The sequence below is a fragment of the Schizosaccharomyces cryophilus genome (genome assembly GCF_000004155.1).
Source record: "Schizosaccharomyces cryophilus OY26 unplaced genomic scaffold supercont4.6, whole genome shotgun sequence".
In the NCBI taxonomy this organism is placed as follows: Eukaryota; Fungi; Ascomycota; class Schizosaccharomycetes; order Schizosaccharomycetales; family Schizosaccharomycetaceae; genus Schizosaccharomyces; species Schizosaccharomyces cryophilus.
In genome coordinates this window covers 211,030-234,937 of record NW_013185629.1, presented here as the reverse complement: position 1 = coordinate 234,937, position 23,908 = coordinate 211,030, and the positions used below count along the sequence as shown (strand labels likewise).

The 23,908-nt window shown below is 37.7% G+C and overlaps 10 protein-coding genes across 10 annotated transcripts; 4 read left to right on the top strand and 6 right to left on the bottom strand.

Moving 5' to 3' along the window:
* Positions 1 to 19: 19 nt before the first annotated feature.
* SPOG_00978 (GTPase activating protein Gyp51) lies at positions 20 to 3,529 on the bottom strand. The gene has a single exon (XM_013169249.1). It carries the CDS (start codon positions 3,473 to 3,475, stop codon positions 521 to 523), a length of 2,955 nt encoding a protein of 984 aa, XP_013024703.1. The 5' UTR covers positions 3,476 to 3,529; the 3' UTR covers positions 20 to 520.
* A 212-nt stretch (positions 3,530 to 3,741) lies between these two features.
* Positions 3,742 to 7,489, top strand: SPOG_00977 (uncharacterized protein). The gene is made up of 2 exons (XM_013169248.1): positions 3,742 to 3,789; positions 3,910 to 7,489. Exon 2 carries the CDS (start codon positions 4,088 to 4,090, stop codon positions 6,995 to 6,997), a length of 2,910 nt encoding a protein of 969 aa, XP_013024702.1. The 5' UTR covers positions 3,742 to 3,789; positions 3,910 to 4,087; the 3' UTR covers positions 6,998 to 7,489.
* SPOG_00976 (glucose 1-dehydrogenase) lies at positions 7,154 to 8,499 on the bottom strand. Its single transcript, XM_013169247.1, has one exon. It carries the CDS (start codon positions 8,432 to 8,434, stop codon positions 7,475 to 7,477), a length of 960 nt encoding a protein of 319 aa, XP_013024701.1. The 5' UTR covers positions 8,435 to 8,499; the 3' UTR covers positions 7,154 to 7,474.
* Positions 8,500 to 9,210: 711 nt separating this feature from the next.
* Positions 9,211 to 10,020, bottom strand: SPOG_00975 (monomeric 2,3-bisphosphoglycerate (BPG)-dependent phosphoglycerate mutase). Its single transcript, XM_013169246.1, has one exon. The coding sequence runs from the start codon at positions 9,899 to 9,901 to the stop codon at positions 9,266 to 9,268; it is 636 nt and encodes a 211-aa protein (XP_013024700.1). The 5' UTR covers positions 9,902 to 10,020; the 3' UTR covers positions 9,211 to 9,265.
* Positions 10,021 to 11,153: 1,133 nt separating this feature from the next.
* SPOG_00974 (enoyl-[acyl-carrier protein] reductase) lies at positions 11,154 to 12,842 on the top strand. Its single transcript, XM_013169245.1, has one exon. It carries the CDS (start codon positions 11,497 to 11,499, stop codon positions 12,619 to 12,621), a length of 1,125 nt encoding a protein of 374 aa, XP_013024699.1. The 5' UTR covers positions 11,154 to 11,496; the 3' UTR covers positions 12,622 to 12,842.
* Positions 12,645 to 14,456, bottom strand: SPOG_00973 (pyruvate dehydrogenase e1 component alpha subunit Pda1). The gene is made up of 2 exons (XM_013169244.1): positions 14,371 to 14,456; positions 12,645 to 14,307 (listed from the first exon to the last, which is right to left on the bottom strand). The coding sequence occupies exon 2, from the start codon at positions 14,254 to 14,256 to the stop codon at positions 13,033 to 13,035; it is 1,224 nt and encodes a 407-aa protein (XP_013024698.1). The 5' UTR covers positions 14,257 to 14,307; positions 14,371 to 14,456; the 3' UTR covers positions 12,645 to 13,032.
* Positions 14,457 to 14,484: 28 nt separating this feature from the next.
* On the bottom strand, positions 14,485 to 15,814 carry SPOG_00972 (uncharacterized protein). The gene is made up of 2 exons (XM_013169243.1): positions 15,321 to 15,814; positions 14,485 to 15,263 (listed from the first exon to the last, which is right to left on the bottom strand). The coding sequence occupies exons 1-2, from the start codon at positions 15,729 to 15,731 to the stop codon at positions 15,123 to 15,125; spliced, it is 552 nt and encodes a 183-aa protein (XP_013024697.1). The 5' UTR covers positions 15,732 to 15,814; the 3' UTR covers positions 14,485 to 15,122.
* A 46-nt stretch (positions 15,815 to 15,860) lies between these two features.
* SPOG_00971 (guanyl-nucleotide exchange factor Sec74) lies at positions 15,861 to 19,359 on the bottom strand. The gene has a single exon (XM_013169242.1). The coding sequence runs from the start codon at positions 18,795 to 18,797 to the stop codon at positions 15,918 to 15,920; it is 2,880 nt and encodes a 959-aa protein (XP_013024696.1). The 5' UTR covers positions 18,798 to 19,359; the 3' UTR covers positions 15,861 to 15,917.
* An 86-nt stretch (positions 19,360 to 19,445) lies between these two features.
* On the top strand, positions 19,446 to 21,981 carry SPOG_00970 (yippee-like protein). Its single transcript, XM_013169241.1, has one exon. The coding sequence runs from the start codon at positions 20,993 to 20,995 to the stop codon at positions 21,383 to 21,385; it is 393 nt and encodes a 130-aa protein (XP_013024695.1). The 5' UTR covers positions 19,446 to 20,992; the 3' UTR covers positions 21,386 to 21,981.
* A 42-nt stretch (positions 21,982 to 22,023) lies between these two features.
* Positions 22,024 to 23,642, top strand: SPOG_00969 (uncharacterized protein). Its single transcript, XM_013169240.1, has 3 exons — positions 22,024 to 22,258; positions 22,369 to 22,453; positions 22,513 to 23,642. The coding sequence occupies exons 1-3, from the start codon at positions 22,217 to 22,219 to the stop codon at positions 22,644 to 22,646; spliced, it is 261 nt and encodes an 86-aa protein (XP_013024694.1). The 5' UTR covers positions 22,024 to 22,216; the 3' UTR covers positions 22,647 to 23,642.
* The last annotated feature ends 266 nt before the right edge of the window (positions 23,643 to 23,908 follow it).

Here is a 23,908-nt window from a genome sequence, read left to right as displayed (position 1 = left end):
GATATCTGTGGCTTACGATCTTCCCTTGTGGATGTGTAGATGAGATAGCATTAGGTCTAGTAAATATAAACGGATTTTTTCAAAAAGCGAGAATTGTAAGTTTAGCTGTTTTTCACTACTGCTTGCCTATTTTAGATCTCATATAACGTCTACTATTAGAAATCATTTTCACCATGATTATCGAGTGCTAGCACTTACAGCTTTTGATGATAAAAATTAAAACGGTTAAAAAAGAATGAAGTTAACAAGCTTTTATTTCATTTGTAATAAAATTCAGTGCTAACTAGTACAAATTGCCGAGAGAAGAATCATAATACTAGCAACAAACTCGTTTCTTTAAGCAGGCTTAATAAAAATAAAAGCAAGCGAATTCAGTAACCTTTATATTGATAAGGTGAAGCTATACATCAGTAAGCTGCTTTGTCGTCTAAGATCTCATGTACAATGCACATAGTTTTCTATCATGGAATGCAATCCCTTAAACCTTCAGATAAATCATGTGCAAAATTGTTAACTTTGATTACCCATTCTTAATCCGATTCATTAATTGACTCCATTTTTGGATTGCCAACATATATTCTCCGTCCATAGTAGCCAGGTTGACTTTCGTTTCAGCAAGCAGTTTTTCCTTTCTAAAAAGTTCATCCTCCAATACTTGTCCTTCCGACATAATTTTGAGATTTTCTGCAATTATAGCTTCCATCTCACCTTGGAAAGACGATTCAACTTCGGATCTGATTTTGGAAAGCTGACCATGTAAAGAAGCGACTTTTGACTCCATTCCAGCTTGCTCTTCTGCTTGTCGCTTTAAAACCAATTTTTCCTGAACTAGCATACTGGACATGCTTTCGTGCTCAATTTGTAATTTGGACATAGATTCACTCAACACCGAGAAGTGATCATTCAATGACTTGTTAGTGTTCTTCGTAGTTTCCAATTGCGTGTCAACTTCTCTCTCTGTTAATAAAGATATATCAAATTCATGTCCATACTTATCTATGGAAGACTTGGAGATTTCGAAAGCAAAGGCACACTGTAATATCTTGGTCATATCATACTGGTCAGGTTCGTCGCCCAGCATAAAAGAGGAGAAAATATTATCCTTCAGATATGTTATAAGTTCATCATTATTTAATTTCAAGAGGATTTTCTCGCTATTATTTAGCAATCCTAGACCAATGTTTAGTAAAATAGTAGGACCGTAGAAAAGCAATATATCGTAAATTTTGGCAACGATATTTAGAGGAAACTTATATGCAAATAAAGTAAGGAACCATTCAGACGCATAAGAACAAGTATCAATCTCGTTTTTCTTCAAATGAATAGCCAAAGCGGGCATAAAATCTTCTACCAATTGAGTAAATTGATACATGATACGACTCAAACCTTTCAACTCAGGAGAGAAGATACTTTGTAGATTATACTCCTTAAAAAGAAAAACGAGCATTGAAAAAGCCTGAGGAGGAGGTAAATACATTAAAAGAGATCCAGCGATCCAGGACATTCCTTGGGTATAACCGACTTCAGGAATAGCATTCGCAAGAGATCTTAGTACTTTGTGCAAATTGGCAATTGAATCAGACACAATGTCGGGAGACTTTTGGTCACGGTTTGAAAAAAAGCGCTCCAATATTTCAGGAGGGAATGTTCTGTCCAAATCTTTACGTATAGCTTTATCAGATTCGCAGCTCTTCCTTACCAAATCAGAATATTGACGCTCATTTTCAAAAGAGGACCAAGCTGAAATGGACTTCCATAAGACTGTATGCACCCCCTGAACCTCATGGCTGAAAATCAGATCGTGGATCTCTTCTGACTTCTCCCTTAAAACTTTAAGTGGGTTCTCTATAAATTCGAATAAAAGATTGTAAATTTCTTCTGAAGGTATCATGTGACGTTCAGTCTCCAAGAAATTCATTATTTCCTTTTTCCGGTTGTCATCAATTAATGAAGGATTCTTTGCAAGGACTTCTTCTAAATAGAACGAGGTAGTTGAAGAAACATCTGGACTCAAATCACTACGTTTAGAGCTAAACCAAGAAATTGCAGAAGACACCGGTGAAGTTGCTCGAGCATAAAATGAATCATGTCTACCACGAGAAATCTGTGTACTTGGCTCCAAGCTACCACCATTATATTGAGATTCTTCGTAAGTACTATTAGAAGACCTTGATGTATTATCAAGCTCCAACCTGGAAAAGCCGTCGTTCAAATTTGCCATATCGGACGCAGGATCAAGTACAAAGTTAGGCAATTCATCTTCGGTATAATCATTAGAAGTATCTTTCGCTGGCTGTGGACTGCTAATATTGACATCCGTATTTGCTGGAAAACTCAAAGAATTCTGATTTTCAACGTCACGCTCAGAAGGCTCTATTCGCTGAGTTGAATTTACAAAAAGGGTTGATGATGTAGCTTGAAGTGTAGCATCTCCACTTTCCAAAGAATTTAGCGTTGAGGTAGTTGCTTCTTTTGGAGCAACAGACAAGTCCTTCATTTTTGTGTCCGTTTCAGCGTCTTCAGTATTTTCCTTTCCTTCATCCATTTTATTTTCCAGAACAATATCACGGTTCAATTCTGCTTTCGTTTCTTCTATGTGTGATTTTTGAGATCCATTAGAGGCTATACTTGAATATTCTTCTGGATGTTCTTGAGAGTTCTTTTCATGCGAAGCACTGTCAGCATTTGCTTCCTTACTCTGAGGAGTAGCACTTTGCCAATCATAAGAAAAAGCATCTTTTCCGGATTTTGAAGAAGAAGAAGACGCCGAAGAAGATGCTGAAAATGTTGACCTTTTATCTAGTTCATCAGGTTTTCCAATGATTGACTGTTCATCTTTCATTTGACTCTCATCATATTTCTGATCTTCAAACGATAAATTCGTTCCACGCTTATCGGATTCTCCTTCATTCACTTCTTCCTGTTCTTCCGTGGCTTTGTGGATATCGTTTTGTGTTGCTGATACATCATCATTGGAAACTTTTTCTTCCTCTTTCTGGTGAAATGTAATATCTTCTCCATGTTCTGAGTTTAGGGCGGCTTCTATTTTTGAGTGATCCATGTAATCTTTTTCTTTCTGAGTAGCTTCATCCTGTCCGGACTCGGAAATTTTCTCATCCTCCAATCCATTCAAGTCTTCTGATTTTACTTCTCTTTCATCACCTTCTTCCAAGCCTTGTCCTGCCGGCTCATCTAAAGCTTCATTCATAGCAGCTTTTATGTCTTCATCTGCTGAAGCTTCTGAATAATTATTAAATTCATCGTCTACATCATCTGAAAATTCTTCATAAGAGTCTTGAGCAGTCATTTCTAGCACATTATGCGTATCAAAGAACGAATGATCTCCATCTTTATAGGTATCGTCGTTATGGACAGAACTATCATGGGAATCATTTGCAGAACGTTTCACTTCATCATTAGTTTCATTCAATTCATTTATTTTCACTGTATCTTCATCTGTTTTCTCATCGACCATACTTTGTAGTAAGTTCTGAGGATGGATGTCTGTTTGTTGTCTTTGGTTGTCACTATTATTATAAACAAAGCGAAACTTTTTATTAGAAGCATCAAATACAATTCTTTCTGCCGACATCTTTTTCTATATTAACTTCTTTAACCATAATGGTTTACTAAAAACAAATTGATACTATTTTGCACTTGTTTGAATGCACAATGTCGTTTCTCTGTGTTTTGTTTACATTACATACGACGATATCATACAAAAACATAACCACTACTCCTCAACATTTTTGTGTGCACAGCAACTGTTTACTATTCAGCGTTGTAAAGGTATTTTTTTAAACTTGAGACTTATTTTTATTATTATGGAGACGAATTAGACATTCTTTCGTTGCTGTATTGTGAATTCTCTTTTCCGTGTATTCAGACATAATACTGACTACGTTTTAGGCATAATAAGCATGTTCTAAAGCTGTGTTGGATACTTTTTCTTCATCTCTGTTCCGTCGTTGTTTTTCCTATTTCTACACCTTATATATCGCAATAGTTGTATATATTGAGAAAGGATAATATTTCATCGAGTTTTCCTATCCATTTTTTTTTGTTAATGAGCTTTTTGTAAGGATCCATGGGAATATTAAGTTCAGTAAGCTTAAACTTTCGTCGAAATCAATTCTTCAGTCGACAAAGATGGACACCGGTCGCTCAAATATTCTACCTTCTACTGAAGCCGGTAGTTGCTTTGTTTGTTTGTCAAGTCTTAGTGCTGATACGACCCTTGAGCAGGAAAATTGGCAATTACCCATTTCTCATACTCACCATGCAGACATTGTTTTATCCCATCCAAGCCACTGTTGGTGGTCAAATAGAGGTAATTTACGAAGCTTTACTAGGGACAATTATTGGATTAGGTTGGGCAGTTGCTTCAAAGTTTTTGGCAATCGTTGCGAACCGAAATGGCTATTCGGGTGCAGCGGTATTGGCAATTTTCCTTGCCATAGGTTCTTTCATATCCGGTTATATTCGTAGCCGGTATGGCTATCGAAACATGTGCATCATATGGATTTTCATAGACTGCTTCCTAATGACAATCGATCCTTATGGAAAGAGTGTTCCTTCTTCCTTCTATACAAGCCTTGTCTATCCTTCTCTGTTAGCAGCAGGTGTGGTGTTTTTGGCTTCATTATTCATTCCTCCAACAAGGATGGCATCAGATTTGGTAGGAAGTTCCGCGCTTTCCTATTTGGAAGAGTTGATGAATTGTCTAAATGGCTGTTTGCAAGGATTTTTCCCTTCAGTTAATACAAGCTCTACTTCGTATTCCTCGTCGGAAGAGTATCGCCTTACCAGTTATCGTACTGTTCTCCGAGACCGTCTTAACAAGTTTCGCTCAGATCTTCGAAATTCCCAGTTTGAGTTGAACTTTTCTTTCATACCTATAGGCGTCCTCAAAGATTTAGAAAAAGCACTTCAACGTACTTCCCTTACTATGTCTGCGAATGTTGCTGCTTGTGTATCTTTGTACAGAGCGTTCAATTTCAGTCGATCCCACAACTATTCCGAAAGTAAAGTTAGCGCTTACTCTTTGGAGAATAATATGCCTTATGATGGAATAGACTCCGACTTGTTCACACCACAATTTCGCTTACAAGGTAGTCTTCATTCGAATCCTAGACCGCAGTCAAGCAAAGAAATCTTTACGACATATCTTGATTATTTCTCACAAAACGTGAATCATATATCAAATAGAGTCATGTCTTCTTTACAAACAGCCCATAGTGTTTTGCTATGGTTGATTTCATCTTCACCAGCGGTTTCAGATGAACAACTATTAGACCATATCTCATCTTTGAGTGAAGAAAATATTAAAGAAGGTGAAACTATAAGAAATGCTATTAAAATGGCATTTGAATTTAGTCGATGTAATCGAACTTTTACTGGTTTATACAAATTCGCTGCTGATGAAGATGTATTTGCGATTGCATATTATCTTTTTAACCTTTTTGAAGTTGCGAAAGAGACAAGAAGTCTTTTAGCTAATTTACTGTACTTGAAAAAATATCGCACAAAACGACGGAAGTTCTATTTCCATACTTTCAGCATGCTCAAGGAAAGAGGAAGAAATCATGATGAGCTTCAAATTTTATCAGCTCCTTTCGCTTCCCAAGGCACTCCAGATAGCGAGAATTCTGTTGAGGAATTAGTAGCTCGTGGCGAAGAACATAATTGGGATGATGATAGTCAAGATACCAAGAGTTTGAATTTTATAGGAAAAATGAAGCAAGTATTGCAAAAACATCGTCGACGATTATGGAAAGTAAGTCATTGGCTTATACAGTCCAAAGATGTGAAATATGGATTAAAAATGGCAGCCGGAATTAGTTTGCTGAGTATAGTAGCTTTCCAACGATCTACAACTCATGATTATGGAAAGTGGAATGGTCAATGGGCATTGATTTCTACACTGTACGTATTAGAGGTTACTGTTTCAGCTACTCTGCGAGTTGGATTCTTTCGAGCTTTGGGCACTTTATCTGGTGCTGTTTATGCATATGTAACATGGGAAATTAGTCGTGGATGGAGTTATGTTATTGCTGCGCTTACGTTTTTAGTCTCCTGGTTATCTTGTTATGTCATGTATCATACCAAATATGCTGGCGTTGCAACTGTTTTTAATATAACATTTCCACCTATTTTATATGGTGCTTATTTGGGGAATAAAAACTCTACTTTTCATTTGGCAGTATTCCGTTTCCTTGATGTGATAGTTGGCATTGGCATGGCTATTGTGGTAAACACTGTACTTTTTCCATATCTTGCTCGACGTGTCCTCATCAAAGAAATAGGAATAGCTTGTCAATTAAACTTAAAATTATATAACACCATGTCAGAATATATGTTGAGTTCGACTCATCATGCGAGCGCAAGTCTATGTGAGGATATGGAAAACGAAATTATATACCATTTGTTAAAGGCAAATGATCTTTTGATGCTTACAAATATGGAATTCCGACTAAAAGGACCTTTTCCAAATAAGTTATTTCAGCAACTGATTGACAAACTGGGCAATATGGCCGGGCGGCTGGTGGTCCTGAATAAGGTAAGAGCACGGTTTGGGCCTTATTTATACCAAGAGGTAGTGGAAAATGTCATTCGTTATCGAAAAAACTTGATTGCTTCTATATCACTTACTATGTATATTTTGTCTCATAGCATTATAGCTAAATCACCGGTTCCCTATTTCTTACCGTCTTCACGAAACGCCCATTGGAACCTACGGCAAGCAATTATGAAAGACATACAAATTAAAAGCGGATATAGCAATGAAAGTCAACAAGAGGGACTCGTCTCCGACGAGTCTAGTCCGACGGCATTATCGGCGGCCTTATGGCTCCATGGCAATGAAGGGGTTTTGTACTACTACGCTGAGTGCCAAGTAATAGAGGAGATTGTCAATGACTTGGAAGATTTACTATTGCTGGTAAAGCGAATCAACGGAGAAGAGAAAAAGCCCAGAATTTGGAACGAAAAATTGTAATAGTTGTTTATTCTACAAACTACTTGTTTTTTGAACTACATAGATTTTGTGTACAGTATGGTAACAAATGGGATTCAATATACGGACAGCGAAGCCAAATTTTTTAACTCGATCTTTCAATACATTAGGAAAAAGAATATTACTAAATATATATTTCGCCATCGTTGTACGCCGCATAGCAACAATTCCAATAAAATTGACTTGATAGATATATGATTCATTAAAAGCACACCTAATTTCCAACGAACTCTCTCTTTGCTGGTCGAACCAACGCTTTCTAAACAATGTAGAACACACTACCATGCAACTGCTTAAGTACTCCTTCTCTACTTAATTCTACTCCATATTTATTACCCTCATTATTACTTTTCCCTACAATTCACACACAAAACGTCTTCCGCGGAAAACCAAAAGATGAAGCATCTAAATCATTAATTTGAGAACTAAATCATAAAAGCATTATTGTTAATAGCAACCTTATACGTCACCATCTTCCAAACCGGTGAAAACATGAGTACCAGGGAAACTGTGGTTAAAGCGCTTACGGATATCGATAGAGTTAATCTTTTTCATATCATCATCGGAAAGAGGAACGTAAAGAAAGTTAGACTTGATGCGTTGAGGGTTGACAGACTTGGGAATGACAGAGGTACCACGTCCGATGGCCCAAGAGACTGCGACATTGGCACCGCTAACACCATCACCCTTAGAATCAGCAACTTCCTTAATGTTTTGGTGCTCAATAAGCTTAGGAATATCAGTGCCGTAGAGAGCGTTTTGGTTACCGAAGGGTGAATAAGCAGTTACGTGAATGCCGAGCTTCTTGTGCTTGTCAAGATAGCTAGTTTGAGGCAAGAAGGGATGAGTCTCCATTTGGTGAATAGAAGGCTTGATCTTGGCGACCTTCAAAATGCGCTCCAAGGCTTCATCGTTGAAGTTGGAGATACCAATGTGCCTAACCTTGCCAGACTCGACAAGCTTCTCCATGGCCTTCCATGTTTCTTCAAGGGTAACATTCTCAAATATTAAATTGCCCTTGTCATCCTTAGGGAACTTCTCAGCACCAGTCTTGAAAGCAACAGGCCAGTGGATAAGGTAACAGTCCAAGTAATCAAGCTTCAACTCCTTCAAAGAGTTTTCCAAACCACTGGAGACGGCTTCAGGGCTATGAGCGTTGCACCACAACTTAGAAGTAACCCAGATGTCTTTACGAGGAATGCCGCTTTCTTTAATACCATCACCGACTTCGTTCTCGTTACCGTAGATGTGAGCGGCATCAATATGACGATAGCCGTATTGCAAAGCAGTCTTGACGGCTTCCTTAGTTTGGTTGGTTTCAGATTGCCAAGTACCCAAACCAAGTGCGGGAATCTTATCACCGTTGTACAGAGTGAAAGTAGCTTCGTGAGCCTTCTTAGTGTAGTCTTGGACGGACATATCGAACTATTGAATCAAGTAAAACAAATCTCAAAATCCACGTTTCTATTTGAATACGTTGCGGATAGTGATGAAAAGCAGTTCCGGGTAAACAGGGTTATATATAATGTCCGTGAAAGGGATGTCTACGTAAGCATGACATCAATTTATGGAGAAGACAACCGAAACTGAAGGAATCGAAAGGAAACTTTGCAGTCAGGAGAGAGAAGAGGGAAATCGATCGAAACCAAGAACAAAAAAAAAAAGGGAAGTTCAATGCGTTTCCAATCGAAAGGACAAACATATTCCGTAGTTTTTCGTTGATTTTTATTTTTCGCGTTGAATCATTCGATCGGTTTTCGCTGTCTTCCACCGTCATTCTCATCCTCACCTTAGTAGTCTCATGATGCTACAATTTCCATACGTTTCGTTTGGAAAGCTAAGTTTGAGACTTGGAAACAACCAAGCAATATCAAAGTAAAATAGAAGAGAAAAAAATCAAATAAAAATAACAGAGTTTCATTAACCACCTTCTTCCAAATCGACGAGTTGCGTCCACATAATAATGAATGCAACAAAAACTCCATGGGAAATTCGCAACAACTTTCTTTTGCACCAGTTTCTTAATCTCGCTTAAATTTCTCTTCAGTGTCTTCGCTTATTTTATTTTATTTAAGATATTTTAGACGAAGGGATACTGTAATTGCGTAGAATGATATAACCAGTTACTTGGGGGACATACAAGTTTCGCACGTCACTTGGCTACGAAGGAAAAATATTACAATCATCATTGTGAACCTCATACACAAATATTACATTCATTTACTATCAACAAACAAAACGTGATGACATTTAGTTGTCAATCAATTCCTTGGAGACGTACTTGCCATCCTTGTCCAAATGGTAAACAATGGGAACACCAGTAGCAAGCTCACGCTTGACAATTTCGTCACCGCTAAGACCCTCCAAGTCCATGATCAAAGCACGGAGAGAGTTACCGTGGGCGGCAACGAAAACCTTTTCACCCTTGAGGATGTGGGGCAAAACAGTAGACTTGTAGTAGGGCAAGACACGCTCAGCGGTGTTCTTCAAAGATTCACCATTAGGGGGAGCAACGTCGTAAGAACGGCGCCAGATGAGAACTTGTTCATCACCCCACTTTTGACGAGCTTCGTCCTTGTTCAAACCTTGGAGGTCACCATAGAAACGCTCGTTAAGCTTTTCGTCCTTGATGGTCTCCAAGTTGGGTTGACCAACTTCGTTGAGGACAATCTCACAAGTCTTTTGAGCACGTTGAAGAGAGGAGGTGAAAGCAACGTCGAACTTGAGACCACGGCTCTTCAAACGTTCACCACCAAGCTTGGCTTCATTTTGACCAGTTTCAGACAAAGCAGGGTCCTTCCAGCCAGTGAACAAGTTCAACTTGTTCCATTCGGATTCACCGTGACGAACGAGGACGAGAAGGTTGGGAGCAGAAGCAGTAGACATTTTGTTACTTGTGACCGAAAGTTGTATGGTTGTTGGTGGAAAATTTGCACCCGGGGTCAGGGCCTTTATATACCAATGCCCATAGAACTCCTCGGAACATTTTTTCCTTCGGATTATTTAGTATGATAGAAGGGAAGGGAGAAACACTTTGGATTGTTCTTCGCAATAACACGTAACCGCCCCGCCCCTTTTTCTCTCGCAACGACTCGTTCCTGTCTTATGGAAATCGGTTCATTCCGGGACGGGTTTGATTACGAGAAATATTTGATCAGATAATAATCCTTGCCTTGAAAGGCTGAATGAAAGACAAATGCGTGATGGTTTTAATCATTTTGCTTTGTTCATGTTCATACTTTTTTTTTTATTTTGTATTTTTTATCTTTTATTTTTGATAAGGGGTGAGGTTTCTTTCGATTCCTCTATTAATTTGGTACGGCGACCAGGGCAGACCTATCGAAAAGAACTACCGACCGTGTCGCAATATTGTTCGATATAGGCCCGAGTTAAGCGAATCAATAGCCACTACATGGGAATATTTTCTTTTTTTTTTTTATTATTATATTAGAACAGGATTGTATTCCTCTTCAAGGGAAAACAAGCAAATGTTGATCAAGTCTTGCTAAACGAGCCGATAATTCTTTAAGTTCATTTTATCGGCTTTGTTTACCCTGTCGATCTTTTCATCCGGATCTGCGCCTTCTTCAACAATTGGATCGCTATTCCTAATCTTCTGTTCCGAGTAGCGTGATTGCAACACTTGACATAACCCCGTCTCCTTTGATTGGTGGAAACTTTGCCAATTTCCGTACTTTTCTATCACTTTCAGGAGACATGGAATCCAGAACAGAGTTTTTGATTGGCCCCGCTTTCTACCTTTTAAGGTAACCAAAATGAATCCGTAGTAGGACCGCCGAAAAGGTAAACATTATTTTCAGCATAAAAAACAAACAGGCTATAAACATGAATGAAAAAAAAGTTTTTTAATCGAAATTGGAAACCAAAATTCATCGTTGAACCATCCTACCGATGACTTCCCTATTCCTTTTTACAACCCGTTCAACGTCTGTAGAATGATATACGAACCTTTTACGATGAATCCCACAAGTACCATGAACCCTATGAGTTTTATTGCTCACATCCCACTTGCAGTTAGGGTGGTGGTTTTCCCATATCCCACATGATAACAAAGTGGGGATTAATTCAATAATGTCCGTTGGTCTCAGAAAGGATTCTTGTAATTCCTAGCCAGGGTTATTATTATATAACCCAATAAGAAGGTATTAATAATAAGTTTTCGTCATAAAAACATCGTTTCTACTACCCAACAAGCGTCTGGTTTTTTCATTTGTTTCGTTTATTTATAGCAGGCTTCTTTAAGTTTTCGTCTGTTCCACATTGTAAGGATTTTCTAAAAACACAAACGCGTGATTCATCTTCTTTGGCATTTATTGTTGTTGAATCTTGGATTGGTCAGCGTCTCTCTTACAGGTCAAGGTCGCTCAGGTCTTACATAAGCATCCTTCCAAAGAAAATTCGGTAGTGACAGTTTATTTTTCTCGATACTTTATAAGCTGTTCTTCATTTCCATCCTCCAAATGCTTGCAACCAACACATTTCGTCAGTTTTCCAGTATGGCAAACAACTCGTCCAAAACTTTAGCAAAGGCAATTGTTTACTCTGAATTTGGAAACCCTCGAGATGTACTTCGTACAGCTACTTATCCTGTTCCCAAATGCTCAGACAGTGAACTTTCCGTCCGTTTTTTAGCTTCCCCAATTAATCCCTCAGATATCAATCAAATCCAAGGTGTATATCCTTCACGACCTCCTTTTACTTATGAGGTTTCTCCTTCCAAGCCATCTGCCGTTGCTGGAAATGAAGGTCTTCTTGAAATCACCGACGTCGGTGAAAAGTTGAAGAAGTATTTTTCTCCTGGACAATGGGCTGTCATGGCCTCTACAAACTTGGGTACCTGGAGAACTCGTACCAACTTGACTTCTGATCAATTGATTCCTTTGGATAAGACTGCTTTCCCTAGTATCGCTGAAGCCGCTACGCTTACCGTCAATCCTTGCACTGCCTATTGTCTTTTACAAAAGATCGTCCCCATGAATAGAGGCGACTGGTTCATTCAAGACGGTGCAAATAGCATGGTTGGTCTTGCTGCTATCCAACTTGGCAAACATTTTGGTTACAATAGCATTAATATCATCCGTAATCGCCCCGATGTCGACCAGCTTAAGGAACAATTACACTCCATGGGTGCAACTGTCGTACTTACTGACGAAGAATTCATGAATCGGGCGTGGATGAAGGAAAACGTAGGAAAATGGACTCAAGGCGGTAAGGTCAAGCTAGGCTTCGATTGCGTGAGTGGTCGAGTTGCTAGTGAAATGGCAAAGTACATGACCGATGGAGCTACTATGGCAACTTACGGAGCAATGTCACGCCAGCCTCTTCCTGTTCCTGTGTCCTTGTTGATCTTTAAAAATATTCATTTCCATGGATTTTGGGTAACGAAGTGGAAATCTGAACATCCTCAAGAATATGAGAAACTTGTTCTTGAAATCCAAGAACTAATCAGGACAGGCGTCTTGCGTTCTGCAAATTCAAAGCTCATTGATCTTCACGAAACCGCCGACGGGAAGACTTTTTACGACACGTTTTTAAATGCTATTGAACAGCATGGAAAATCTATCATTCAGTTCCGTTATGACTAGACCTTTTTGTGCACGAAAGCTTACCACTATAATCATGTGAATTTGCTATGAATGATACGATGATGAAAGCAATTTGTTTCCTATTTTAGTTCAATTACTCTATGAATCAATATCATAAAAGTGAAAACCATCGTACTAACCCTAAAAATTCTACCTTTTTTTCATATAACAAGAACGAAGCTATCCATTTGAACAGTAAACCTATGTCAATTCTGCCAAACTATCCATAACCACTTAGTGTACTATTTGTTATAGGCCATCTTTTATTTTTGCAAATATTAAATAAAAGATATTAAGCCAGTTAAGCCAGATACTGTACGACTATTGATACATATAAGTTCAAGAGGTTTTCATTTAGTTATTTCACGAAGATTAAAATTGCTTTTGCAAAGTTATCATAAGCATTCGGGTTTAGTAGTTATTCCACTCCAAAGTGCTTCGGCCACGCGCATTCTTAGGCTCAGTTCCCTTAACATAAATATCAGAAAACAAAGTTTCATAGTTAGCTTCAGGGAAGGGACTTTCCTCAGCGATTTTAACCTCAGCGTCAATGAAAGAACGAACCCTCTTCTCCAAATTCTTCAATTCATTGGCATTGGCGACACCCCATTCCATAAGTTGACGCTTAAGACCCTCAATAGGATCCTTAGCGGCACGCATTTGTTGGACTTCGTCACGGCTACGGTAAGTAGTACCAGGGTCAGACATGGAGTGACCACCATAACGGTAAGTGACGAATTCCATCAACAAAGGTTGGCTGTTCTTAACGGTGTAGTCCTTGGCGAACTTACAAGCTTGCTTAACAGCCAAAGCATCCATTCCGTTGACACGAAGACCAGGAATGTATTGACCACGCTTATAAAATTCGGTCATGGCAGAGGAGCGCTCAGCACTAGTACCCATACCGTACTTGTTGTTTTCACAAGCAAAGACAACAGGTAAGCCCCAGAGTTTAGCCATGTTAAAAGCTTCGAAAGCTTGACCTTGGTTTGCGGCACCATCACCGTAAAGAGTAAATGTAACGTTAGGCTTGTTCAAGTACTTTTGAGCAAATCCGATACCAGCACCCAAAGGAATTTGAGCGCCAACGATACCATTACCACCGTAAAAGTTGGGAGCGAAGATGTGCATAGAACCACCTTTACCCTTGGAAGCACCGCATTGGCGTCCCATCAACTCACCAATAATGGCGCGAGGTGGCAAACCACGAGTATAGGCAAATCCGTGGCATCTGTAAGAAGTGATGATGCTATCGTCGTGAGTTATAGCACTTTCCATACCACCGGCAACAGCTTCTTGGCCGACACTAAGATGGCAGAACCCGCGAATCTTTTTGGCTTTATATAAGCCATCGCAAGCAAGCTCAAGACGACGAACAGTAACCATGGTTTCATACATGCTCATCAACTCGTCTCTAGTAACATCTATGGACATAGAAGGAATGTCAATTTTGTAGCCCTCAAAGACACCATCGTGGAGCTTGACGGGAAAAGGCTTGTTGCGCTCTTCAGGAACACTCGAAGGGTCAGCATTAGATGCAGTTGCGGCTGTGGTAACAGTACGTAAACCGTGGGAGAACTGTCTGTTCAAAAGAACCTTAGAAATTCTTCCCGCTGTCAAAGGAACGCGAACCATATTTTTTTCCAAACTAACAGCAATAAATTACGTATTTAAGAAAAAAGAAAGCTATTAATGTTAAAAACTATTCCAAAGGCTTCTTTTTTGAGAATTATACCACCTTTTACTTACAATGTAGTGCTGGTGGTACTTTGGGGGAAAGATCAAGTTCAGTGCTAAGAAATTGTGCCTAAGGACGAAGGAATGTAGTCAGTCCAATCTACTAGAAGCTTAAAAAAAGAAATAAAGAAAAAAAAATAAATAAAGAACTTAATAGAAAAATAAATAAGTATTGAGTGAAAATTTTTTCTCCCTTTTTTTTTTCTGACTTGGGATGAATGTTAGCAAATCCTGTATGGAATGTCTTAATGAGGAATATATATATAAGAAAAAGAAAAGTAAGAGATTCTATAAGTTCTAAATCTAAGGTATATCATTCCAGAAGCCATATTGTTTCCTTTGCTGTTCATTAGTTTAGCGAATGCGAAGTTAGTTGGTTTTTGGATTACATCCATCCAAATCTAGCTTTCATGTAATCCAGGAACACTTTCAGAATTAATGATTTCAATAATGAGTACTCTCTCAATGAGGATGGATACTTAAGATATTAATGGATGCCCAGAACATACCCTTCAAAGTACACTGATAACTCAGCTCGTCGTCGGAAAAACAAATTCTTCTTCCTGTAAGCTTTTACTTAACAACAGAGAAGCTCTTAGTATCATTCCTGTAACCTTTGAAAGCTAATATGATTCTCATCACCAACAGGTTGCACATCCTGCTTTTCTTTTCATAACCAGTAATACCCACAGATATTGACACTGAAATGAACAATAAATATAAATCATAGCCAAAATATTATTTCTTTATCCTTTATGATTCTTTCAGTCCTTTTCTTCTCGGACTTGATCCAAGTATTCCTTTTGGCTAGGCAATAAATAATAAGGTCTATAATACAAGCGTGGCTCTGTATTCGTTTTCAGAAAAGTAGACTCTTGCTTTTTTAGCGTTTGTTTCAAATCTTTCTAAAAGTCCGTTAGTTTCTGGTACACTCTTAGCTGTAACAAGAAAATCTAGCATACCAAGTCCAATTCTAAATCCTCCATAGCGACCCTCCTCTCCTGGGCCAAATCCTTTTCTCGCTGTTCTTGCTCCTGACTCTCCTGTATATCCAATTCTTTTCTTTCTTCTTCTTGACGCTTGGCTAATTTTTTTTCCAACTCAGCACGCCTTACTCGCGTTTCCGACTGTTTTTCACGTTCTGCCTCCTTTTGAAATTTACCTAAAGTCCCAAGCAAAGCACCAAACATTCGCTTACTTCTTTTATTTTCAGTAGGTTCCTTTCTTTCGTCAGAAGGCTGTTTATCAGCATGATCATTATGAACTGTTGACCCTTCGTTCTTGTCTATATCCATGGAGTCATTGGTTTGAACTTGATCATTTTCTTTTGACGGATGTTCTTCTTTCACTATTTTATTCTCCTTTCCATCCATAATTCTTGATTTCTTCGTTTTTGGCAATAACCAAGGTACTAAGGAATGCGATCTTTACGTCCAAGCTGGATTCTTGCTATACAAAAGCACCCCATACTTTAACTACTAAAGTCCTTGAATGTTAAATTTGTAAAATAAATATATTATTTTATTTATTTATAAGTATAAAATTTCTATTAAATAAAATCATGAATTTTCGTTTTCACTAGGCAACGATGCATCTGCTGTGTGCAAGGTGGTTCTAGTAGATATGCTTAGGCTGTCTTCTAAAGTTTCTGACTGACTGCTTTCTTGAGCTACCTTTTCAGGAACGAAGTCATCTGGCACCTCGACAACGCTGAGTCTTTGGCCTTTGAGTGTGACAATATCTTGTTTTACGGTTGGACGATTTGCATCTTCGCTTTCGCCTTGATCTTCAGTCTTCGAAGCTTCTGATTCACCAGATTTACCTCGCAAATTTTGTAAGTCGGAATTCTTTCCCAGCCTCAACTGATTCCTTCGTACAGAAGCGTTCGATAGCGACCGATTACCACTGTATCCTGATGGGTACAGTACAGCGGACGAATTTTCGTTGCATGACGGAGGAGAAGGAAAGACCGAATGAAGATATTGTTGTAAATGATTATCCAACTCCAAGTCCTCCTTCAAAATTTTAATGCTTGACTGAAGCTTGCAAAGCTCAATCATTTGCAATCGCAAAACCTTTTTCAAGTTGTTCGCGGCACGCACAAGACGGACGCGTGTCCGTGTTTGAATTGGAGCCATACGTAACAGATTTTCCACATTCCCTCTTTCGACTGAGAATTTGCACTCCACTTGATGTAAACGTTCCTCCAACTTACAAATTCGATTTTGAACAATAAAAATCCGAAGCTTTGAGCATTCTAACATTTCGGATCCTGTTTCGTGAGATACTTTGGTCATAGCATCCTTGTCTTCTTCGATTTCCGGAAGAATACTCACTGAAGCTTTGACGCTGTTATCCGATCTATCTACACAGCAGAGCTTTTCTCTGGGAGCTATACCGGACGTGGCAAAGGCGCTAACAAAATTTACTTTATGTATCCAGTCGTTCATTTCTTGTTCCGATTCAGTTGAGAACATGTAAGTCGTGGAATTTTTTTGTTTAATAATAAAGGAATAACTACCATAAATGTCAGGTTTCTTCTCAGTAAAGGCGACCAAATCTGAAAGTGGAATTATGTAATCTGGGTTAAGAGATGTCAAAGAAGGAGTAAAATAATGAGGAGGAGATTCAGCAGAGCACTGAAAATCTTGCAGTTGTGACATTAAACCTTCTACCCAAGAAATATTTTTAAAGAACATCAGTTGGGAGCTTGTCAAAAATACACCAACTTCCCTTCCAGATATAAATCGATCTCTGCGAGCTCTTTCATTCTGCAAGACAATCCCAAGCTTGAACACTTTTATATTCACAACGGCGGGATTTGTGCTTTCGTTTTCCGTTTCAGGAGCAAAATGAAAAGAAAAGGCTTGGGGTTGTGAACGATGGGACACTATTTGTATGTAAGGGGCAGTCATAAACTGTTTATAATGATCACTGGCGTTAGGGCAAATAGAACTGCCAACAATAGAAATACCCTCGAAATGATTATAATCAAGAATTGATTGCAAATTTATTCGAAACCCTGTTAACTGTTCCTCAATCGCTAAGAGGTCGCTTTCGGTAGCTAGTGAACTTCTTTTCGATAACCGAAACTGAGAATCACCGAATCGTTGAGAAAAACTGGGTCTGTCACTAGAAGGTGAAATTATCGAATTAGGATCTTCTTCAACATGAACAAACGGAGTATAAGTAATATTGTCATAAAAGCATTCCAAAATTTCAGGCAAAATATTGGGCAAATTCGTGTTTGAAATAAATTCGCCTTTTGTCATTTTTTGACGATTATTTGTATTGTAAAAATCCGTATGGAGAATCATCAATGAAAAGGTTAAAATATAACATTCGTCGGACGATTCGTAAAACATTGGATTGCAATGATAGTATTGATCAGAAAAGGAGCTCAAGACTCTATCAATTTGCTGTGTTTCTTGAGGAAGAACATAAAGAGCAAGAAATTTCCTGAGAGCCATATCTAGCGCGATGTCTTTTAGAGGTAGATTAGACAAATATTTCCGTAAGGTAATTTTCATAAAAGAGAGATTGGACTGTGAGAGAAGACTAGGAATAAAACGTGAAGGAATAGAGGCTTGTAATCGGTCCAAAAAGGCAGCCGGCGTCTCGCCATCTTCGACCGAAGGTAAAGAAAAATCAGAAAGGCTTAATCTGGGTCTATTTGATTCAGACGACAATGAAGCTCGGTGTTCTTCAAAATTAGCAGAACGATTCGATGTTGGACTAGGATTGCTTAAGCTAGAAGAGAAAGAATTTGAAGACTTCGTGCGAAACATATGAGAGCCAAGAGATTCATTAGAAGAACGAGAAGGTGAGCCCACAAAGAAAGTCGTTTTGGAAGTTTGCAGTGGAAGAACAGAGAGGGTCGAAGCAGCCAGCTCTCCTAAAGTGTTAGGCTGTGTTGGAGAATTTGGAACATCGCTGACAGATACAGGAGAGTCGAGGTTATTTAATGACTGAGCCGGGAAAGACGAAGAGTGACTTAAGGAGTGAAGTTTCTTTTCTGGGGAGTTCGTTCTAGCATGGTAAGGCTTTTTATGAAAAACGGAAGGTAAATGAGCAGAAGTAGATTGAGGAGAATTCGGTTTTGAGGAGCGCTTCCAGCGTTTAGGGATTGTTAACTTCAATGCACTGGAAACGCGATTCGACAAATTTCTAGATGTGCTAAATTCTGGACGATGTTCTGACTCTGAAGATGAGTCTACGGCATAACCTGGTGACAAGACAGGAGAACTTTCAGAAGCATTAGAGAGTTCGGACGTTACAGTAAGTTTAGGAGGACGTTTTCCTTTTGAACGATGAAATGCAGATTGAAGAGTCGTTTTGGTTTTAGATTTCCCGCTAGTCGAGGGAGAAGGGGGACAATTAGCGGATTCAGAAAGGGATTTTAAAGTTGAGGATGGTGACTTTCCAGATAAATTATCCATGTTAAGCCTGTTCTATAATAATGTAACAAAACGAAAATGAAGCATATGCTTTGCTCAATTTTCTTTTTTTTTTGTGTGTGTGAAACCCAGGAAACGCCAAACCAATAGTTAAGAATAACTTAGAATGATACAAATGATACAGTATACAATAACAAGTGTTAAAAACAGCTTTTTGGATTACTCAGAGAGAAAAAACATATGAGAGAATCATGAATGGACAAAGAGAACAGAAGAAGTAGAATAGAGAAAAAAACGAAACCAGAAATAGTTTGCTTGTAAAAAATGAAACGGAAAACCCGAATTGAAAGCAAATAGAGTTTATTATATAAAACCAAAGGGGCTAAAAGAAGAAATAAGTATCTTTGTCCAATTCCTCTAAAGAAAAGCTGCAAAAGCTCCTACACCATAGCAATAGGTAGCTAGGAGAGTTCAAGGATTCCAGAAAAGAATGCAAAGTAAATAAGAAAATGCAGATGCTGTATGCCAAGCCTAAAACAGGTACACAAACAAAACTAGTTTGGGTAGTAATTGACAGGCAGTGAAGGCACTCGCTGAAAAAGGCATGACATTGTAATATTACGTATTACGCTAATATAATATTAGCGAGTAGAGGCAACAATCGAAATCCACGATTCAATATAAAACAATAGTTAAGAAAAAGATGGTATTAAGTCGTTTATCATATTTATCTTTTTCATGTAAATGATGGTGTTGCTTGTTTTTTCTATTATGGGCAGAATCAATCTCACCAAAATCGAAGATGAAGAGGAAAAAATCCGAATTTTCACGACATTCCAAATGTAAAAATAATAAAACAGTGTAATAAAAACGAATAAAATGAATTGAATCAAGAAAGCGAACACTTCTTAATCCCTACCTGCCTATCCTGGTTTGCCCTGCTACTAGAGGAATCGAAATGATGTAATATAAACAAACAACGAAAAATGGCTGAATATGGAAGCAAAGGAATGAATTCTCAGTGAATGTTGTTCTTCTTCATTTAAGCAGCTATGCTATTTTTATACTGATTATCATAGGAAAGAAGTGGTTATAGGGAACATGGTTGAATACATCATTGCCAGAATAAAACCAAGTAAGAATGCAAGGATAAGTGCTCATTCTTTTAATATCTTATTGATGTTTTTATGCATGAATTGAGGAGGGAAAGTCTCCATAAAAGATTGAATCATCTGTTGGAATTGGATCTTAATTACTGCTATATGATAGAATCATAGAAAAGCAAGAAAACGAAATTCACGTTTCTCAATATTCTTCCGTGAAAATATGAATCGTAAGCTTTTTAAGCCTATAAAAAACAATACTTTTAAAATAAATTACACAGAATGCGGCGAATTTCCTATGACCATTCTGCACGATGTCCTTCATGTAAAAATCGCTTGTTTTTTTTAGTAGTTTTATTTTGTGATTCTCGATCTAAAATTAACAAAGAAAAAACAAATTTGTTCATAAACATTACAGTATCATTAAATAATCTTCTGTCATGTCTCTCGTCCGACTTGAATAATAATTTATTACTTACCGAAACAGGATCCAAGAAATAGCGCTACGCTAAAAACATATGATGGATTATATTCGGCATTCTAAACCGGTAGTAGTTACCTTTATACAACGCCCATTTATTAAGCCGACGAAAGGTATTCTTTAGCCATTGCGCGAAGATTCATCCTTTTCAGTCGAGGTTTTTTTACTAATATAAATCTTTATTTACTGATTTTTATTTTTTAGTTTTTATACTCTACAAATCTCTTATAAATCTAATCCATACTCATTTGTCGAAAAAAAAAATTTTAATTGCCATTGCCTTTTCAGCTTTGTACCTAACAAGGAATCGCTTACTAATCGACACAATTGGGATCGAATCACGTTCAAATTTGATATAATTTTCTAGGCTTTCTCCTTCCTTCTTCTGAAACTGTTCGTGCTCATATTGACTCTAGACAATAACTTCCCTTGGCCGTATATTATATACTTTTTACATCTCAAATTATATTCTTTATCTTAATAGTTCCACAGACCTAATTCTCTTGAATTGGACTTGGCGATTGGAAATTATCTGTTTGTTACTTCGCCACAAAGGGTTTCCCTCAATTTTCTTTGGTTTCTTGAATCCCAGTTTTGCAATTTTTTTTTTGATCCCTGCTTTTCCTTTTCCTTTTCCTGTTCCGAATATATTCATGGGCCGACATTATCCTTTACGCCTTACCAGTCAATATTATGTTTGTATTCACTGCAAAACGCACCTTGCATTTAAGGGGCACTTAATCAGCCGTGACTATACCGGTCGTTATGGTCGTGCCGCTCTTATTAAGAAAATCGAAAACGTGATTGAAATGCAATCGGTGACTGAAGAAATGCTGTCGGGGAAATATATAGTCCGCCGTATACATTGCTGCCGGTGTCATGCGAATGTGGGTTGGAAGTATGTACTTGCGTACAAGCCATCAGAGAAGTATAAAGAAGGACATTATATTTTAGAATTGAACGCTTCTTCTTTGATTCGCGATGAAATCGACGCTAATGAATGTATCATACAACCTCCAATTGCCTTTTTGTCCTCTTCACTGTAGGATCCTTGCCTTGGATCATTATGTTTGATCCAGCACCGGTTCTGTTAATTATAACCCTAGATGGAAACAACCTGATTCCGTCATCTTTCATCTGTCATGTCAATTTGTTTTTTTTTTTTTTTTCAAGTTGTTGATTTTTCCTTTTCACCTCTTTATTTATATATTTTTTTTTACCTCTCCTTTTACAAATCTCTGTTTTTGATTTTAGACAATTCGTTGATTATTCTGGATGTTAAGGGATTCTATCATCTCTTTTCTGGAATTGTTTTCATTCCTTTTTTTTTTGTGTGCTTATAATTCCCCCTTCCATTGATTATTTTTTCTATTTATCCTATTTCAATATGTTTACTCCTTCCTATAAGCTTGCCATTTCCTTCTTGTGGTTTTTTTGTTTCGTATATTTAGGCACCCATCAATAAGCATATATAGGTTTTCAAGCAGTATGTGTCCCCTTGTTGAACAGTTCTGAAAGATTATGGGTAACAATCCTGCCTTCAATTACAAAGAAAGAAGAATATATTATAACCTATTTCTTAGAGTTTTATTGTTCATTGCATTGCCAAATCGTTAGAATCGACAAATAAATGTTTATGTGGATGATTAGTTTCAAAAATTCTAATTACAGGTAGCAATCCTCTTATGTTACCGTACCTACCACCATGGAGTAGTGAATTGCATAGGATAGACTTCCACCATTAAAAACCACTTCTCCCCTTTCACTCATAATTTAGGTGTATTTTCATTGCTTTTTACTCATTTGTTCTTGATTACATAAATATTTTTATTATTTGACACTTCCAGGCGTAATCTTACTCTAACCGTATTTCAAAAATGTCAAAACCCGTTTCCAGTGAACAAACCCTTAATTACAAGGTATATTATTGCATTTACAAGCCGTTTTTCTTCATACCAATACGCTGCTTCCTTTCCTGCGGCCGGATGAATTGGCAAAGCAAAGACAATCAATTTACTGACTTTTCTAGTGGGATGTGTGCCTCTCCAACATGTTTGTCCAATCAACACTAGGTCTTGGCATTGGTATTATCAGTTCCGCCATTATGTTTCGTCGTAAGTTAGCTAGATTCCACTATTTCTTGGTTTCTCATAATAACCATTTTCATCTTTAGGTGCTGCTTGGCCTGTTTGGGGAGGTCTAGGCTTTGGTCTCGGTAAAGCCTATGCTGATTGCAATGCAAAGCTTAAAACATTTCCTCCTATTCCTCGAGAGCTCTCACCTAATGATACTCAAGGCAAAAACTAAAGTAACTCGAGGACTTGTTCATCTTCTGGTGCGAACCCTCATCTTTGGTAAATAGCTACTATTCCTAACTTGAATTTTGGTCTACTTTGCAATCTTTAATTATTGACGACGTCTATAGCTGTAGTCAATTTGCTCCGTGCATGTGATCAAATGCCAACTAATTCAAAGTTAAGCTATAGTAGACGAAATGAATATCTTCTACTGAATTAAGATCAAAGCTGAATTGATTTGTACTCCTTCCCTTGAAACTATGAAAGAGGAATTCCGTAATGTTTCCAGATTGACTGAAACCTTTATTGTTAACTATTAAACAAAGGAAAGCTAAACCCAACATGTCTTTTCATGATGTTATACAGGTTCCTCGTGATGGTTACTGAGTTTTCTATGAAAAGCTTCCAATCCAAGGAATAGATGTAGGACGTTGTTTGACTGATTGTTCGATTGCTCGTTTGGCTTTTACCAGATTATCAAATTATCTAAAATGGTCGTTAAATCATACGCGGCGGCCTACAATGTCCTTCCTCTGTCTCGTCACTTTTGCACACTCTTTTTGTCAAAACAAGTCATTCAGTAGTAGGTTTTACCAATAATGGTCATTGTTTACAGTCAAAAAGTGGTCAAAGTTTGATATCATCACGTTCTTTTCTTAATCTTCCCCCACCCATTTCACTGGTTTTATGAAGTATGTAAACATTGATTTTGAATTTAATTTGCAGTCAAAGAAACAATTCCCGTTTTGTTTATACCTTTAACTCAAAAATGGATACGTAATTTATTTACCTCTTATCCCCACAGTTAAAATTAATGTTCAGGCGACTAAATCGCTAATAGTCTAAATTTTACCATGATGTTTACTTTCTTGATTTTCTTCTAGTATCTCATAAAAGTGTAGGCAATTTTTCCTTACTTATTTTGTTATTCTGCTTTCATTTTTTTCTTTTATTTACTACGTTTTATTATCACTGTTGTTATATGTGGGAAAATACCAGAGCCGTGCTGGTATTATAAGTTTTAACATTCACCGTCAGAAGCTTAAAAAAGTTCTAGACGAAGTGATGTCACATTCTTCGGGAAACAAAAGAAATTCGTTCCTGTTATTTTTTCTCTTTATGGTTTCAAATTTACGCAGATAATTAATGTTCAAATTATTTTTTTATAATTATTTGTGCTTTTTATCCTTTTGTAAGACGAAGAAATCCTTTTGTAAAACGAAAACAAAGCTTACGGAAATCTTGCTTTGTTTACCTGCTTTGTCTTAACAT